General features: G+C 37.4%; 1 protein-coding gene across 1 annotated transcript; it reads right to left on the reverse strand.

Annotated features, from left to right (window-relative positions):
• Nucleotides 1-1,883: 1,883 nt before the first annotated feature.
• On the reverse strand, nucleotides 1,884-16,640 carry LOC306882938 (solute carrier family 12 member 3-like; the record flags this gene model as incomplete). Its single annotated transcript, XM_079437949.1, has 26 exons — nucleotides 1,884-2,022; nucleotides 2,203-2,270; nucleotides 5,105-5,240; nucleotides 5,361-5,447; nucleotides 6,500-6,611; nucleotides 6,740-6,844; nucleotides 6,933-6,998; nucleotides 7,091-7,173; nucleotides 7,585-7,691; nucleotides 7,944-8,075; nucleotides 8,177-8,288; nucleotides 8,799-8,898; nucleotides 8,994-9,149; nucleotides 9,442-9,543; nucleotides 9,839-9,962; nucleotides 10,059-10,166; nucleotides 10,838-10,995; nucleotides 11,723-11,807; nucleotides 12,004-12,134; nucleotides 12,711-12,822; nucleotides 13,299-13,409; nucleotides 13,508-13,647; nucleotides 14,509-14,604; nucleotides 14,894-14,969; nucleotides 15,045-15,188; nucleotides 16,332-16,640. The coding sequence occupies 26 exons, from the start codon at nucleotides 16,638-16,640 to the stop codon at nucleotides 1,884-1,886; spliced, it is 3,099 nt and encodes a 1,032-aa protein (XP_079294075.1).
• Between the last annotated feature and the right edge of the window lie 1,518 nt (nucleotides 16,641-18,158).

Raw genomic sequence — 18,158 nt, forward strand, 5'->3', positions numbered from 1 at the left:
CGACTGGTCGACCAACTCTAAGCTAAATACAACTGTGAATTCTTAAAAAGGGGAGCAAGAAATTTACTTGCTAGAAGTTTTTCTTTGTTTTTTTGTTAGAAAATTCACACATAAGCACTATTTTTATTTGCCTGTATAACTGATTGTAACTGATTTCAGTCATGTCGTGTGTGTTTTTAAGAATCTCGAATGTGTGTGTGTGTATTTCAGTTCTCTTCCAGTCCCTGATGTCACCTGTCCTAGTTCTCTCTATATGGCCTGGCTGGATGCGCTGAGCTACGGCATCCACTGTCCCGTCCTGCCCATACGAGGAAACCAGGAGAACGTCATGACTTTCTACTGCCAGTAAATGTGACTACCTAACTGAAATCAGCTGTTTAATCCTCTTGTACAATGACTGTATATATATATATATATGTTTATTTGACATGTTCTTATGTCTGTATAATCCATCTTTGATTATACAGGTTGACAATTCGGTTGAAAGGATAGAATAGACATGGGAAAGCACTTTGTCTCCGATCTCTGGACCTTATTTCAGGGTAGAAGTTTCATGCAATTTAAACAAGACACAATTATAATATTTTAAAATAAGTTTATTTGCTCTTGCTTTGTGAAATTACATTTCATTGACCAAACATTATAATGAATACTTTTGACTGCATACAAATACTAGATTATTATGAATTACAAGCATGTTTTGATCTGCTTTTCAATGTGAAAAATACAATTTAGCACAATGACGAACATGTCAATAAAAACATTATAAAAGCTGTTCAATCACATGCAAAGAAACAATTAATGATCACAACATGTACAGAACATTACAGCTGAAATAAACACAGATTCATGGAGTGTTTGTGTACGCAGCTGCCCTCTCACAAAGCTCAACAATAATAAATAATGCACAAATTTAAATATTTAGCATTGACATGAAAAACTCATTTATTTTAATTATTTCCAGCAACTTCCCTTTCACCATACAAGACTTCCATAACACAGACATAGATATACGATAATACATATAACAAGCTTTAAGCAAAATAATAAATGAGTCAAAACAATAAGACAAAACATTCAACAGAAGACTTGATATATTTATGCAGGTAAATTTACAGAGGCCTCAAATAAAGTTAGAGTCAAAATATCAGAATGTCACTGTATTAAATAAAAATCCATTACCAAAAACAAACAACAACAACATTTTGAAGTGTGACAAGTGGTCAGATATATTTTGGGGCTGCTGTACTTTATTTTAGATATTTTTAATGCAATAAAAAACAAACAAATAAACCCATGAATTGCACATGTGCAAGTAAGTCCACACATCTGTTACGGCAAGACAGGGGAAAAATAACTAATACGTATGATATTACCATAGTTTCCCAGTGGATTGATTACAGTAAGATTTTTTTCAATTCAGTAATTAAGTAAATTATTATTATTATTTGTGTTACAAATTTTTTGATATCTTATATTATTAACTCTTATATATGCATTAATTTACATACAAAGCTAGGTTCAAAATTCTCGTTTCCTTCTGTTGACACATTGTACTTAATGGTTTTCTCAGAGGGAATTCACTCCGTAAATCAGAAAATACCATGGAAAGCCAGAAACCTTCAGAATATAGACAGGAATAAACCTGTACAATTTGGTTAATGTAAGTGCTGCTGGAGTGAACTCATTTTGAGAAACTGGCCTTTAAAGATATAGATTGTAACTGAAATCTACAGACACAAAGAGAGAAAGTGCAAATAAGCACTTAAGTGTGTTTTGAATGTTTTCCTTCCACTATTCTGAAAAATGAAACAAGGCAAATAGTTTGTGTGTAGTGTCTTGCCTTAAAGAGTCAGGATGAGTGATTAAATGGCGTGTCTGTTTTACTGGCAGTAGAAGGTCATGACGTTCTGCTGGTTTCCTCGTATGAGCAGGACTGGACAGTGCAGACCGCAGCTCAGCGTGCTCAACCAGGCCATATAGAGAGAACTGGGACAATCCGCCTGCGGTACGGGGAGAGACCTAAAACACACACACATGGTTAATAATAATTAACAGGCGTGTTTACCTTCACATTATGATTCTTACATTTCAAATGTAAATGATTTATGAGACTCCAATATTATCAGATTGTGCTTTGTGTATGAATTACATATTGACCAGCAGCCAGTAATGGTTAATGGAATTACAGTCAATACTCACACTAGAACCAGCGCGGCGTGCTTCGAATTCCTCCGTATGATTTCATTCAGCCGCACTTTCCTCTCTGACTGTCAAAGGAGGAAAGAGGCTTTGAGCTGGCGAGTTGGATTTAATATTGTAGCTGGACATTGAGGTCAAACACCAGAGGTGGAAGGAGTACGAAAATAATTAACTCAAGTAAAAGCACCTTAATGAAATGAATGAAAATGGGGTAGGCCAAGGGTGGCAAACAGCCCTACACAGTATAGATATAACCCTAATTAAACACTGGATCAGCTGTGTTTAATTAGGGTTATATCTATACTAATCTAATAATTTAGGCTTATTTGAAAACTACATGGTATATGTGTTGGAGCAGGGTTGGAATTAAACTCTGCAGGCCTGCGGCCCCCAGGAACTGAGTTGACACCCCTGGGATAAGCCTATAAATCTCAAACTAGTTGTTTTTAATTAAAGGAATCAGTTATTTAGAATAATAAGACATTTGGGCTGTTACCAGGCAAATTAAATCAATATCAACAAAAGTCATCTTTGCAATGCAAAGGAAACACAGAAGCTTCATCTGAAGTGGCATTTAGACGTATTTACACACTGTTTAATGCAGGACATGAATGCATTTAACCTGCAATTACAAATGCAACATAAAATGTTGAATACTCATTTAAAATAATTTAAAATCAAAAGATACTTTAAATGTGAAATTAAAACTGCCAGTAGGTATCATCAAGTCACTGTTAATAAGAGTCATTGCGACTGAACCGATTCATTTAAATCACCGTCATGTTGCTCAGAGAAGCAAAACAGTGCTGTGGCTGTGTTTGGGATTATTTTTGTCGAAATAGAGCAAAAACAGGCAATATGGTGTCTAAAACGCAAGTCTCTTAATTAACTTCTTATAATATATATATATATACATACATATATATGTAATCATGCTGATTTTTGGAGAAAAACGGCACTCTTCGTGTGATATTGATTTACTATTTACTACTATTTTCTGGCCCTATATCTTCAATTTTGTGATCATTTTAAATGCATTTTAACAGACTGAATCACGCAGTGAAAGAACGCCCTCTAAATGCGCGCACCAGTCTAATCTACTAGCCTTCATGGCAGTCTGTAGGAGTGCTTTGTTTGGTTTTTGGGCAAATACTGAATGTCAAATCGCACAACGTTAAAACAACAATTACGATATTATCGCAGACAATATACACTCACCTAAAGGATTATTAGGAACACCTGTTCAATTTCTCATTAATGCAATTATCTAATCAACCAATCACATGGCAGTTGCTTCAATGCATTTAGGGGTGTGGTCCTGGTCAAGACAATCTCCTGAACTCCAAACTGAATGTCAGAATGGGAAAGAAAGGTGATTTAAGCAATTTTGAGCGTGGCATGGTTGTTGGTGCCAGACGGGCCGGTCTGAGTATTTCACAATCTGCTCAGTTACTGGGATTTTCACGCACAAACATTTCAAGGGTTTACAAAGAATGGTGTGAAAAGGGAAAAACATCCAGTATGCGGCAGTCCTGTGGGCGAAAATGCCTTGTTGATGCTAGAGGTCAGAGGAGAATGGGCCGACTGATTCAAGCTGATAGAAGAGCAACTTTGACTGAAATAACCACTCGTTACAACCGAGGTATGCAGCAAAGCATTTGTGAAGCCACAACACGATTCAAGCTGATAGAAGAGCAACTTTGACTGAAATAACCACTCGTTACAACCGAGGTATGCAGCAAAGCATTTGTGAAGCCACAACACGCACAACCTTGAGGCGGATGGGCTACAACAGCAGAAGACCCCACCGGGTACCACTCATCTCCACTACAAATAGGAAAAAGAGGCTACAATTTGCACGAGCTCACCAAAATTGGACGGTTGAAGACTGGAAAAATGTTGCCTGCTCTGATGAGTCTCGATTTCTGTTGAGACATTCAGATGGTAGAGTCAGAATTTGGCGTAAACAGAATGAGAACATGGATCCATCATGCCTTGTTACCACTGTGCAGGCTGGTGGTGGTGGTGTAATGGTGTGGGGGATGTTTTCTTGGCACACTTTAGGCCCCTTAGTGCCAATTGGGCATCGTTTAAATGCCACGGCCTACCTGAGCATTGTTTCTGACCATGTTCATCCCTTTATGATCACCATGTACCCATCCTCTGATGGCTACTTCCAGCAGGATAATGCACCATGTCACAAAGCTCGAATCATTTCAAATTAGTTTCTTGAACATGACAATGAGTTCACTGTACTAAAATGGCCCCCACAGTCACCAGATCTCAACCCAATAGAGCATCTTTGGGATGTGGTGGAATGGGAGCTTCGTGCCCTGGATGTGCATCCCACAAATCTCCATCAACTGCAAGATGCTATCCTATCAATATGGGCCAACATTTCTAAAGAATGCTTTCAGCACCTTGTTGAATCAATGCCACGTAGAATTAAGGCAGTTCTGGAGGCGAAAGGGGGTCAAACACAGTATTAATATGGTGTTCCTAATAATCCTTTAGGTGAGTGTATATCGCACACCCTGCAGCACTGTATTTTTGGTTAAGTTGTGCAAAACCTTTTGCTAAACTATCAAAGCTTAATTTTAACCACCAATGCAACGATGCAAGTCTTTACCTCTACAAGCTTGCGAAGGGGTGATGATGTTGAGATTTTATAAGCTTCTAGTTTGAGCTGCTAGGTGAGCAATTTTTTTTTTTACTCAGTAATTAATGCGTTTTAAAATGTAGCGTAGTGCAATACTTTAAACAAAATGTACTTAAGTAAAATCAAAATTACAGATTTTAAAAATTACTTTAAAAAGTGGAAGTACACAAAAAAGCTACTCAATTACAGTAACGCTAGTAAATGTAATCCGTTACTCTCCACCTCTGTCAAAAACACACACACCTTGAGTCTCAGAGCATCCATCTCTTTGTCCATGATTTTCCACGGAAACTCTGTCCTCTGCTGCTGCGCCGTTCTCTCGTCCAGCTGTCCCTCATTCAGCCTGAAGGGGGCGAGCGTTTCCTCAAAGCGCCTCATGCTAATGACAACAAAGACGTTCTATTACAGCATTCAGTTGTTATTACCAGAGCACATCTCTTTCTTTGCCTCAAATTGATTTCATATGAATTACATTCACACGCGTTGGGGGTAAACCTACTTTTTGGCAAGGGGCGGCCGTTCGCTGTCCGTCATCACAATGACATCGTGAACATCCAGTCGGAAACGCTGGAGCAAAGTCATCATTCTGAGCAAGAAAAGAGAGTTTATTAATAGGTTAGTTAATACATATTCAAGAACAAATCTGTGTACCGAGTTACAGTAAGTTACAGCTTTTATCTAAATATTCAAAATACAAGCAGGCAATGCAAAATGCTCTTTGCTTTTAAAATTAGGCTTTGCATTCTAAAGGAACTTGAATATATATGTAGTTTAATAAATTTGCTGGCTAATAATTTGGCCCCTATTGATTCAGGTGATTAAAATGATTGTTTATTCTAATGATTCGGATAACCTGATTTTGATTTTTCTGAATTAGATGATTCTGATCATTCAAACAGTTATATTTGGTGAAATCTTAATGATTCTAATGACCCTCATGATTTGAAATAATTTGATCTGATGTGCTCGAATCAGATTATTCTAATGATGAAACAGCAAGCGGTCATTTGATCTTGGAGGAATTTGATAGTAACTTCAGTTCATATTGAGAACTGACTTTTGATTGCAGACTTTTGCATAACTAGGCAAATCCGAGCACAGTTTGAGACATTCATGAGATCTGTTCTGCTTTTGGGAACTTTTTCCTTCTAAGAAAAAGTTCATCTCATGAACACTCAACAATAAACGTGGAACACACAACTATACTACATTATCCATTCACCACACTCACTTATTTTATTTTTATTTCTCATTTCTAATTTGCACATACTTGACCTGTACATACATAGTTGTCTATATTATATATTGTGTTTTTGCTGTTTTGTACATTGCCTATTTGGTCATTTGTATATTATTCTTTTATTATCTGTCCTGTCCTGTTGCTGTCTTTCTGTTGCACTGTGGAGCTTCTGTCACTACAACTAATTCCTTGTATGTGTAAACATACCTGGCCAATAAAGCTCATTCTCATTCTGATTCTGAAGAAGAAACATCTGAGAAGCAGGAGACCTTATAAAAAGTTATCCATTTAATCAAATTGCTGTGTAGGAGAAAATGTGAGATATTCAAATCTCCTCTGCCACTTTTTCTTTTCCTATCGGCAACAGTCAAACGATTAAAATGATTCACGAGTCTCACTCTTTGCGGTCGTTCTCCATGGTTTGCTGTTCTCCAATGACGAACACTCTGACTTTGCTCCGTCTCCAGCGTTTTCTTCTTGTCAACAAGTATGGCACTAACAGAGTCAAACCTGAGACAAAGAAAGGGAGAGTTTAAGGACTTTAACTGCATTACTCAACTGTTTGGTGTTAACTGAAGGGTTATCAAACCCAAATTATGACGACTGAAGCCTTGTAATGATTACAATGCATATCTGACCTCCATCGTCAGAGATCCAGTACACATCGATGGTCTTCTTCCCTTGTTTGCTCTGGAACACAGTTTTGATCTGGTCGATCGGCATGTTCCTTGTGTTGTCAACATCTAAAAGAGCAGAATTAGATGAAAGGAGAACCGAGGAGCGAGATAAGGTTAAAGAACAAAGAGAATATGAATCGATCGGTTTATTCACCTGAATCAGCGTCTGAAATCTGATCGTCAGAATCTATGGCCTCGTCCACCTCAAAAGCCTGATTCACTGTCAAACACACAGCATACAATTACTGCAATTGTTCAGTTATCGTACAACACATACACACACACACACACACACACACACACACAACATACCCTCAGTCTCTAACTCGTCTCGGATGTCCAGTCCGTCAATCATGCGGAGAACACACACGCCATGGTTGGAATCGAAAGAGTCACTGAGAGCAAACAAAAATAGTCGAGTGAATCTCACAAAAACATGTCCAGGTCACAGTAATTTACATGAAGACAATTATGCATGTTTTCCCTTCAAATTTTCCTGCCAAATTTAAAAATTTTACTCCAAATTTTCACATTTGTCCTCCAATTTTCATATTTTCCCTCCAAATTCTCATTCTTCACAGAGATTCTCTTTAGAAAAGGTTACTTTACCAAGTTTATAATTATTATTATTAAAAACAGCATAAAGTAGAAAAATTAAAACTTTCATGGTGTATAAACACTTTACAAGTGAAATAATGTTTGTTTCCGCATTGCACTCAAGAGAATGAGATTTTGCATTACTGTGCACAAAATATGTTAATTTTTTCTGTACAAATCTCTGGAACTGCAAGGTTATTTTCACTCACTGTATGGTGTTGATATAGTCCTCTATGCCTTTACTGCTGCTTTCCTGCCAGTTCATTTTGAATCCCATCACCAGTATATTCGGCTTCAACTTTCCCAAACCAGAAGCCTTAAGAGAGTGGGGGGGGGGGGGGTATCATATTTTGAACATTAAACAAAATAAACCAATAAATAATCTCATTAGGAAAATAAAAACTTCAATAAACAGCAGAGATTAAATCACAAATGCTTTATGCATAAACCATTTTAAAGTGCAGTAATTGTCTCACTGAAATTACAACTGAATGTAATAATTCATGCAAAAAGCACAGTGATCTGTTCTACTCATGTTTAATCACTGAAGCATCGAGGTGTTAGTAACCTGTAGAAGATTCCGGGCTCCTTCTCTCAGACTGGATGCCTTGAAGGCCGTGTAGAAGGAACGAACCTTCCTCTGATTGAGCCACTTTACCATGTCATTAGAATTGCGCTGAGAAATAGACTTCGCATCATCCTAAAAGCAAGAAACAGAACCATGATCTGAACTGTCTCAAGTTTTTTAATTGCCAAAGCAAGAAAACTGAAGCAGTTCTACATCATTCAGCTGGTTCTTACCATGAGAATTTCGCCACAAATCATCAAACTGACATTTTTAGTGAAAGAGCCCACAAAGTCCACCAGCGCTGGACGCAGAGTCGGAGGACCCGTCAGAACCAGACACTGAGGCCTGATGAGACGAGTAAATATATCACAGTAAACATTATTTTAATTAAAGTGAACCAAAGTGAGTCTATTCAATGGGTTGAACTGCTGTTGAGCATTTAGCAGATAAAACAGGACAGGACTTGATTATTACTAGTTATTATCATCATCAGATGGTGAATAACTATGGAAGCCCAATTCCACCCAAAAAATAAATGGATGTCATCTCATAATTGACATACTAAATCAAAATTATGACAAATTAAAATGTCTAAATTTTCATTTGTCAGTTTTTCTTTAAAATGTTTGACTTGTGTCATAACTATTTTATCTCATAATTATTTATGACTATAGCTATTCCGCTATTGGTTATCATTATCATATAGCCCCTTTGTGATTAAAATGATTTCAAAGAACACAAAGCATTTTAATAACATGCACTGACAAATTATTCCCAATAAAACCAGAAACATGAATTAAAAATGGATTGTGCTTCTATCGCTCACAGCCTCGTTCTCATTCTCTTCTATCTGACCTGTAGTTTTTGACGTGATCTTCGACTCCTGCGAGAGACACGGAGTAGGACAGGGCCATGTTGTAGGTACTGGCCTGGACAGACGAACCCCAGTTCACCTCTTGAACGATAAACAAACATTCAGACATCCTCGTCATTTTACAATCAAAGGATACAATTCAGTGCAATCGTTATTTTGAAGGGTCAACATCTCACCGGGTTTCTTATAGACGACGTAGCCAAATAAGAAGATGATTAAACCAAAAGCGATGAGTGCTGCCCACCAGGTGAGCAAGAACATCAGTACGACAGAAATAACGGCACCAAACAATCCCGTCCAGGGGCTGAAGTACCGAAACGATGGTCTCCATCCTGACAATGAGCAGAAGACATGTTCAGGAAAAAAGTGTTAATATACAGTAGATCTGGACTTAATAGGCTTTCAAAAAGCAGCTTAAATGTAAGCATTACTTGTTTACATATTACATTTTTGTTTGACTATCATTGTACATTCATAACTTGTGTAAACATTCTTTATTATTCATAACAGTTTCCAACAGCAAAGTTTCAACAATCGCAATCACTTCAATGTAATGTTATGTGCGTTTAACCTATTCAGTCTTAAACAATACGATTCATTTGAATTCATTTTATTTTTACTCACCGGGTGAATTAGTGATAGAAGCGTGAAAACAACTGAAGTTAATGAGAGCGTAAGAACAGAGGAAGAAGTTTGAGATCAGGGGAGCGATTACGTTCAGTTCAGCTGTGGAGATATTAAAAATGATTTATACACAGACATACAGCATACATCAAATAGTCTAGCAGCAACTAGTCACCTTTTGCATTTAAGCACTTTTTTGTCCTGCAAATTATCCTGCAAATATTTAATCTCTGAATTAAAATGAGCTCATAAAAGCTGCATGCTAAAGCATTAGCAAAATTGTTTAAAATGGTTTTAGATGGAGTTTTTATTATTCCAGTTAGCCATAAACAAATGTGCATGTAATACATAAGTGTACATTATCTTTGAAGTTGTGTTATGTTGCTTTTCGACTCACCAATCAGAATGAAGCACATGGCAATGATGTAACACAGCAGATACGCTCGCAGTGGCTCGTTGTTTTTCCCATAACCCTTTGCAAAGAAGCCGATGTAAGGGTAGATGTTGTCTTTACAGAGACACTGTCCCAAGAGGAGGTGAGGGGGGGAAGTGTTTTGTTTCATAGGCTTATGAAGTTGCATATTAACTATTATCTATTTCAGAGTATGCCATTTTACCTGGAAGACTTTGGGTGCGGAAACGAGAAACGCAAGGGCTGACGACAGGGTGGCCGCAAATATGCCCGCATAGATCAACGGACCAAAGCCGGAGACCTGGATCAGGACCTGGGGATTCGAGCGGGAAACCACATTAATGCAAAATGATTTCATCTGTCAAAGCAGTGGAGCGTCTAAAAGAGTGATTCAGAAGAGTAGTGTACAGTTTGATTAATTAAACTCAACTATAAATGACCTACAATTATATATTGTCAAGATAAACCATATAAATACACACACTCAATGCAACTTCCAAAATGAATGAAGGAAGGAATGAATCAATAAAATGATAATTAACTTAAAATTATAAATAGCCATTTAAGAAAGAAAGAAAGGAGGAAAAACAGAGAGAAAAAAAAAGATAAATGATTACGAAACTAAGTTTCTCTAAAACGCTGTGACAAAAATCATGCAAAAAACCTAAAATCCCTCGTCTTCATTTGGTCAGCCTGGTTGGGCCACATCTTTTGTAGATCATTTGCATTAAACCGAATATGGTGTCATTATCTACTGATCCTCTTCTCATGTCAAACTCTCTTTCCTGTTTTGCTTTGCTCCATTCAGTAGAAGTTCCTGATAATCACTGGCTGTCAGTTCAGGGGTTTTTCACTATGTTTATGTTTAGTGGATCAACTATAACCACTGGACTAACCCGTCTTACATTCACACACCAAAATATGACTCTAGTTCACAGCCTTAGGTGAGAAGACTGGTGTCTTCTCAAGAGTAAGGACACTCACCTGGAAGTTGTTGGAGAGGCCGAAGGAACAGGTGCCGCTCTGTTGGCACTCGGTGAAGTTCCAGCCCAGACCGCAGCTCAGACCCTCACACGGCTCGGTGAAGTTCAGCGGCAGACTGTCGTTCAGGTTACCGGAGGCGTCGCGCAGCACACACGCTCCTGCCAGAGAAACACAGGCTTTTAAACCTCCACTCTATAAGAAATGTATAAAACATTTATTAAAATTAATCAAAGATAAAGTGAAGATGTTTCATTTAGAAAAAAAGTCTTATGCAGAAAATGTATATTTTGCTTTACAAGCATGAACAGGTGGTTATTATACTAATTAACTGCATTGGCTGGAAAAATATGCCTAGAATGATTATTATTTATAATAAATGTGACCCTGGACCACAAAACCAGTCTTAAGTGTCAATTTTTCAAAATTGAGATTTCTACATCATCTGAAAGCTGAATAAATAATTTTTCCATTTATGTATCGTTTGTTAGGATCGGACAGTATTTGAAAATCTGGAATCCGAGGGAGCAAAAAAAATCAAAATATTAAGAAATTCGCCTTTAAAGTTGTTCAAATGAAGTTCTTAGCAATGCATATTACTAATCAAAAATGAGGTTTTCATACATTTACGGTAATAAATTTACTAAATATCTTCATGGAACATGATCTTTACTTAATATCCTAATGATGTTTGGCATAAAAGAAAAAAATATAATTTTGACCCATACTATGTATGATTGGATATTGCTACAAATATACCTGTGCTACTTATGAATGCTTTTGTGGTCCAGTGTCACAAATAGACTTCTTGAACATTGGTGCAGATACTCAACTCACATTGCCCATAATGGCATATTAATTTGGCAATAAACTTCATTAAATACTCACCTACAGTTGACGAAATAGCTAAATAGCTAACGGTGGTCCAGAATATGGCCATCAGTGTCCCTCTTGGGATGGCAATCTCAGGCTCCTGAAACGTTCACAAACACAGGATTTGATGAACACCTTGGAGCCATGATCAGTGGCTAATAAGTATCTAATCAAAATCACTGTCACAAAAACATTATTCATTCATTTATGTATTCAAGAACTGTAATAATAATAGTAATAATAATAATGATAATATTAGTGTCTTTGTTTTTGGCATGTTGGCAGATGTTAATGACCTTCAGATCTCCTGAGATGTTTGCTCCAGCAAGGATGCCAATGGCAGATGGGAAGAAGATGGCAAACATTCGGAAGAAGTCACCGTCCTGACCTCTCCAGTCTGGGAAGAGGTTCTCCAAGAAGATCTCGCCTGGAAAAAACAATGTTGTCATCAAAATACTTTAGTTATTTAGCACAATCATTTCTAGAGTGTGTTGCAAGGAAACGATCACCACAAATGAAACTCCTGCCTTAATTTAGCCATTCTTATGTTGCTTTAAACCTGTATGCTATTAATGAACAACTGAACAATTTAGTGTTTTTTTTTCTTTCACTTCATAACATTTTTCCCCCATATAACACTTTAAAGTGAAGGGCAAAAAGACACCCTAAAAGTAGTTGAAAAGACCAAAACTAAAGTCATAAATGAAAATAATTTGTGCCTTTGTTTCACAGAAAAATATCTGTTTTGTATGTTATTCCAAACCCATAAACGTAAAAAAAAGTCAATAATGATATAACTTTTATTTTCAAGCAAATATTGCATAAATCTTTACAGTCATTTGTATGGTACTAAGTAATCTTGTCAGGTTTTATAGAAGTTAAATATTTCTAAACCAGTTAAACTTCTAGGAACTGACTAAAACCTATTTGGTTCTTGACAGACAGTTTGTTTCAAAAGATTTGCAGGATGCGGCGCATGCAAGCAGACACGCTTCACACTGACTGCGGTAACTGAAGACACCAATGGACTGTTTCTGGGCAGTCGGTGGAATCACAGTGCCAACAAAATAGTTGATGAAGGACACCATAAGAACCAAGAAGAACAGGATCTGAGTCTATGAGAATGAAAAGAAAAGGAAAACACTACATTATAGGCTGATGATTTGACTCCGTGTTTCATAACAAGGGCTTTGTGAACCTCTAGAGGTGTGTGAAGAAACTGCAGGCTCAAAATATATCAAATAAAAAAGTGTAACTCTCTAAAAATTTGATACACAAAAAAAAAAAAAAAAAAAAAGTAATGTTTAACTTTTTTGGAAATGTTATCTTTACTTGAAACCAAGAATTGCAAGTAAAATTTACATCGAATGGCTTCAGGTGACAAAAAAAGTTAATGTAAAGTAAATGGACAAGGAATAAATAATTTTCAGCAAATGCTGGTGACACAATATGTATAATAAACCCCCACAAAAACACACACACACACATAATTCAATTATTCACAAGCAGAATGAAGATGTTTCCCGAAGCATCACTCAAGTTTTATATGGTGTCTGTACTGTAAAATGCGTGTTTATTTTCAGGATTGTACCTTAGATTCCCACTCCATCCCAGCCAATGAGATGAGAAGCAGCACAGTGACTGTGATAGATCCTACAATTCGGACGTCATTGATTGAATCCACAATTTGGGAGTCATATTCCTGTTGCATCATAAACATATAGGCTCTCATATTACAATCGGCATAACATGCACAGCTAACAATGTCATGAAGTCTGTGTTCATTTGAGTCATTCTTACAATGAGAAGATCTCTGACGGTCTCCGAAAACCCCACTGTGTTGAGCGCACAAGCGAGAGCGTTGGCGAAAGAAAACACCACACCGATGGGACCCCCCAACTCAGGACCCAGAGTACGGGAGATCATGAAGTAAGCGCCGCCTGACGGGTGGAGGAGAGATACGAGTGAGAAATATAAAGAAATATGATGCCTGCTGGTTGCTTTGTGGCGGCAACTGTGATATTCTGGGCCCAGTTGATCTAAAGCAATTTGGATTTGAGCTATCGTATTGTATCATATCTTAAAAAAATGGGTAGTTAAAATGTTTTTATCTGGACCAACCTTTCCAAATCCAGACCATTCTGATCCACATTAAACATTTTAAACAACTGTTTACCCTGGCCTCTAGATAATAATCTTTTTTTTTTTGTTTAGTCAGTATCTATTGGAGTTTTTGCCCAATTGCTTAGAAATAAAACAGCACAATACGCTCCAATAAGTCACATCATGATATGTGACCCTGGAGCACAAAACCAGTCTGAAGCCGCTGGGGTATATTTGTAGCAATAGCCAAAAATACATTGTATGGGTCAAAATTATTGGTTTTTCTTTCATGCCAAAAATCATTGCTCCATGAAGATATTTTGTAAATTTCTTACCATAAATATATCAAAACTTCATTTTTGATTGGTAATATCCATTGCTAAGAACTTCATTTGGACAATTTAAAGGTGATTTTCTCTATGTTTTTATTTTTTTGCACCCTCAGATTCCAGATTTTCAAATAGTTGTATCACAGCGAAATATTGTCCGATCCTAACAAATCAATGGAAAGCTTATTTATTCAGCTTTCAGATGAAATATAAATCTTAATTTTGGAAAATTGACACTTAAGACTGGTTTTGCGGTCCAGGGTCACATAAGTCTGTAGCACAAACTGTGAAGGACGAGTTACACAGCAAAGCATCGCTGATAATCACAATCTGATCAGTATGATGTCAAGCGCTTGTCTAGTGACTCACCAGAAGAAACTCTTCCATTGGTGGAAATGGCAGATACAGACAGAGCAGTTATGGAGGTCACAAGGACTGACATCAGAATAATTAACCAGGTAAGAACTAAAGTAGAGAGTGGAAAAAAGAATAGGACACAATGTCTAGCTCCAGTTCACAGAATAGACAAAACACATGAAAGATAAGTAAGTGTTCATCAGAGATTACACACAGTTCTGGGAAGTCCTTCTACGAAAGTTTTTGATGTGGGAATTTCTTGAGCAACATTATCTTTACCAAAGTAAATACCCTGTGCTTTCATTATTGCATTGCACAGACCGTTTATCTAGAATGACCAGTTGAAAAGTAACCACTTTACGGGATTGTTTTATATATTACAAAAATACAGGCTTACGGATTCCTGCTTGAGATGTGATCCAGGACAATCGCAGGAACAGAATGACTCCCCAGATGTTCAACATACAGCGAATCTGAAAGACAGAAACAGAGCGTGTCTGCATGCGTGCGTTTAGACGCACGAATGTGAAGGTTTCACGGTTTCTTACCATAACCCCAGTGACCCATCCAAAGCGCACTGGCTGGGCGGTCTTTCCACCTGTCCCGTTGTCCTCAGACTCGTTTCCAGTCTCCTGTAGCGCAGGAACGCTTCCCCTACCAGAGTCGCCCGTGTTACTGCCGGATTCTGCATCCTAAACCAACACATACATGCATATTCACAATTTATGATCATACAGAGTCATTCAAAAGTAGCCTACGTTACAACAGAGTAGTGTGATATTGCGGTACCATACTGTAGTTTCAGGACCGCATTTAGGCTAGTCTTTAGACTTTGGTGTTTTTTTGTTAGTTTTTTTGTCCCAGTCATACTTCATAGTATTTTATAATATGGCCTACAACTGAATTGGGTGATTATAATTATTTAAAATGAAATCGACATATTCTCCTAAGCAGCCCCTAAATAACCGTTGGTATCCTTCTGGAGTTTTTTAACCAAATTAGTTTTATTAGGCTATGGTTAGTATCCTGGTTATAAACTTATATTTCATGTAATAAGTAGTCTACGCAATTTGCCAAAGCAAAAGTACTGTTCACATTCTGTTCTGTTCACATTGTGCCAAATATAATGTAGGCCATTCTGTTTAAAAATAAAATAGGCCTATTAATAACTAAGAATAGCAAAGCGCCGTAAACGGTTTAGGCCTAGGTCTAAATGGTTTGCGCTAAATGTGTTTATGCGTTTATGGGGTGGTGATGGCGCAGTGGATAAGACACATGCCTTTGGTGTGAGAGACCCGGGTTCGAATCCACTGTGAGACACCAATGTGTCCCTGAGCAAGACACTTAACCCCTAGTTGCTCCAGAGGCGTGCGACCTCTGACATATATAGCAATTGTAAGTCGCTTTGGATAAAAGCGTCAGCTAAATGAATAAATGTAAATGTTTATGAATACAACAATAAAATAAAATTCACATAACCAGTTTGCAACATCTAGCAGCATAATTAACCACTTATTTGCACTTATTTTGCTAAATAACTGGAACATGTTTAAAATGGCCAGGCCCACTCTTACGTTAAAATAAAATTAACTAACCAACCAACCAACCAACTAACTAACTAACTAAATAAATAAATAAATATCTGTGAGTCTTGTATGTGCGCCTGCTTTTCTTACTCCTAGGATGTAATAGATTTGGCTAATTGGCTAGATGGCACTGTCAAAAAGGGTCTTACAAATGCGTTCCTAAAACTGCGAACTCTGGCACTTCAGTACACTATTTCAGTAGTAGGCTACACTATTTTTATTTATTTTTTAATTAAGCATGTGACTCACATCAGCAACCTTGCGCAGCGTCTCCAGCGATGGCCTGCTGCGTCGGATGCGGCCTGTGGCGGTAGCGTTGGCATAAAACTCCAGATGCGGCATGGCATCTATGGTGCTGTATATGGAGGGTCGTCTGTTATCCTGCCTTGAGTTCATTACTTCTGATGACCCTCGTGTCGGCGTCTCCGTTGTGATAGCCGTCTCACTGCCGGTGCTGTAAGAGGAGTAATGCGGTGGAGCCTCTTCACTCACCGAAACGCGACCTGGGGACAAGATCTCTGTGCCCTCCAGCCTGCGTTTGGAGAAGCGGTGACCCATGTCTACACCCGAAAACTCAGAATATCAGCTTTTCCTGGAACGCAAAAAAATATATATAAATAAATAAAAATAAAAATAAATAAGCAATAGCTGGTCTGGATTTATTTAAAAAAAATAAAAATAAACACAAACACACATTTATATTATTTATTTAATATATTTTAATGTTTATACATTATATAATTAATTTAATTAAATGAAAATTGTTATATTCCATATAATTTATCCAAAGTTAAATCAAAAGAATGAAGAAAGAAAGAAAGAAAGAAAGAAAGAAAGAAAGAAAGAAAGAAAGAAAGAAAGAAAGAAAATGCACCATATTGTAGATTCTGCACCACATTTAATCTGCTTTAATCAAACTCGTGACATTGGCTATTTGAACTCCGTGTACAGACATATTTATCTTTGGGCAAAATAGTAGATTTGGAAAAAGAAAAAAAAAGAGAAAGAGGTTTGATTGTACTCCACTTACTTTATGTTTTTCAGCTGGTTGACGGCTGCTCTCCTCTTCCTTTGAAATAAAAAAATAACAAATAGAGCACACCACCAACAACAGAATTACTGTTTCATCTTCTTTTGAGCAGCTCTGCAGTTTTGTCTTCCGTTATCATCTTGGCTTTCTTAATTTATAGCAAAAGTTACACCTCCTCTCATCCCACGTGGACGAGCGCTGGTTTCTGCGTAATTGAGGACATACGAGATGTCAAGCGCGCTCCGTTTCCTCTTCGGATTATCCTGATAACGGTATCTGTATCAACCGGTCCCGGTCAATCATTAACACAAATAACGACATATGAGACTGATATTACATTACACAGAATGCAACAATAAATGGAAAAGGTGGTATAAAGAGCTAAAAAATGGACTTCTGATAGATTTTATGATATTGAAAGTTCACGGTACAGTCAACAAAGTATGGAGATTAAAGCGTTCAGCTTTAGTTGAAGTGACAGTGCCTTATACACAGAAAGGCAAACGTGCAGCAAAAGAAACAGAAGTAGTTTTCTTTAATGTTACTGATTTTATGATCGTTTGGAGAAACTCCTTTTACAAACGTTCTAGACTTTATGGCCTCGAGGTCTTAAGTTCACTCGTGTAAAGAAACGAGTGATCTTGGACAGGAAACTTTTAACAGTGCTTTACACAACCGTGAAATATGCCATGATCTGTGTATGCGCACACACACTCACAGGTTTGTATAAAAACCTTATCTTGAACAATTTGTTGGCGAACTGCTCATTACTGACTGACTGAGGTAATCATAGGTTTAGTTGGCAGAGGGAGTGCACCTCATATAGGCCTGTAAACGGGATCAGATCATTCCTGGAATTAAGCACAGCACTGAATAGATGTTCCAGGATTCATGTTTTGCAGAGAATTTAATGAGAACTTCATCTTATCGCGCCATATAAACAACTTTATTAAGAACATTTTATTAAAACGTGGATGTTCGCCTTCATTAACTCACACTGACGACTGAGTATATGGTTGCAAGAGCAAAACCGCATAAAACACATT

Source organism: Barbus barbus (assembly GCF_936440315.1).
Source record: "Barbus barbus genome assembly, chromosome: 2".
Classification (NCBI taxonomy): Eukaryota; Metazoa; Chordata; class Actinopteri; order Cypriniformes; family Cyprinidae; genus Barbus; species Barbus barbus.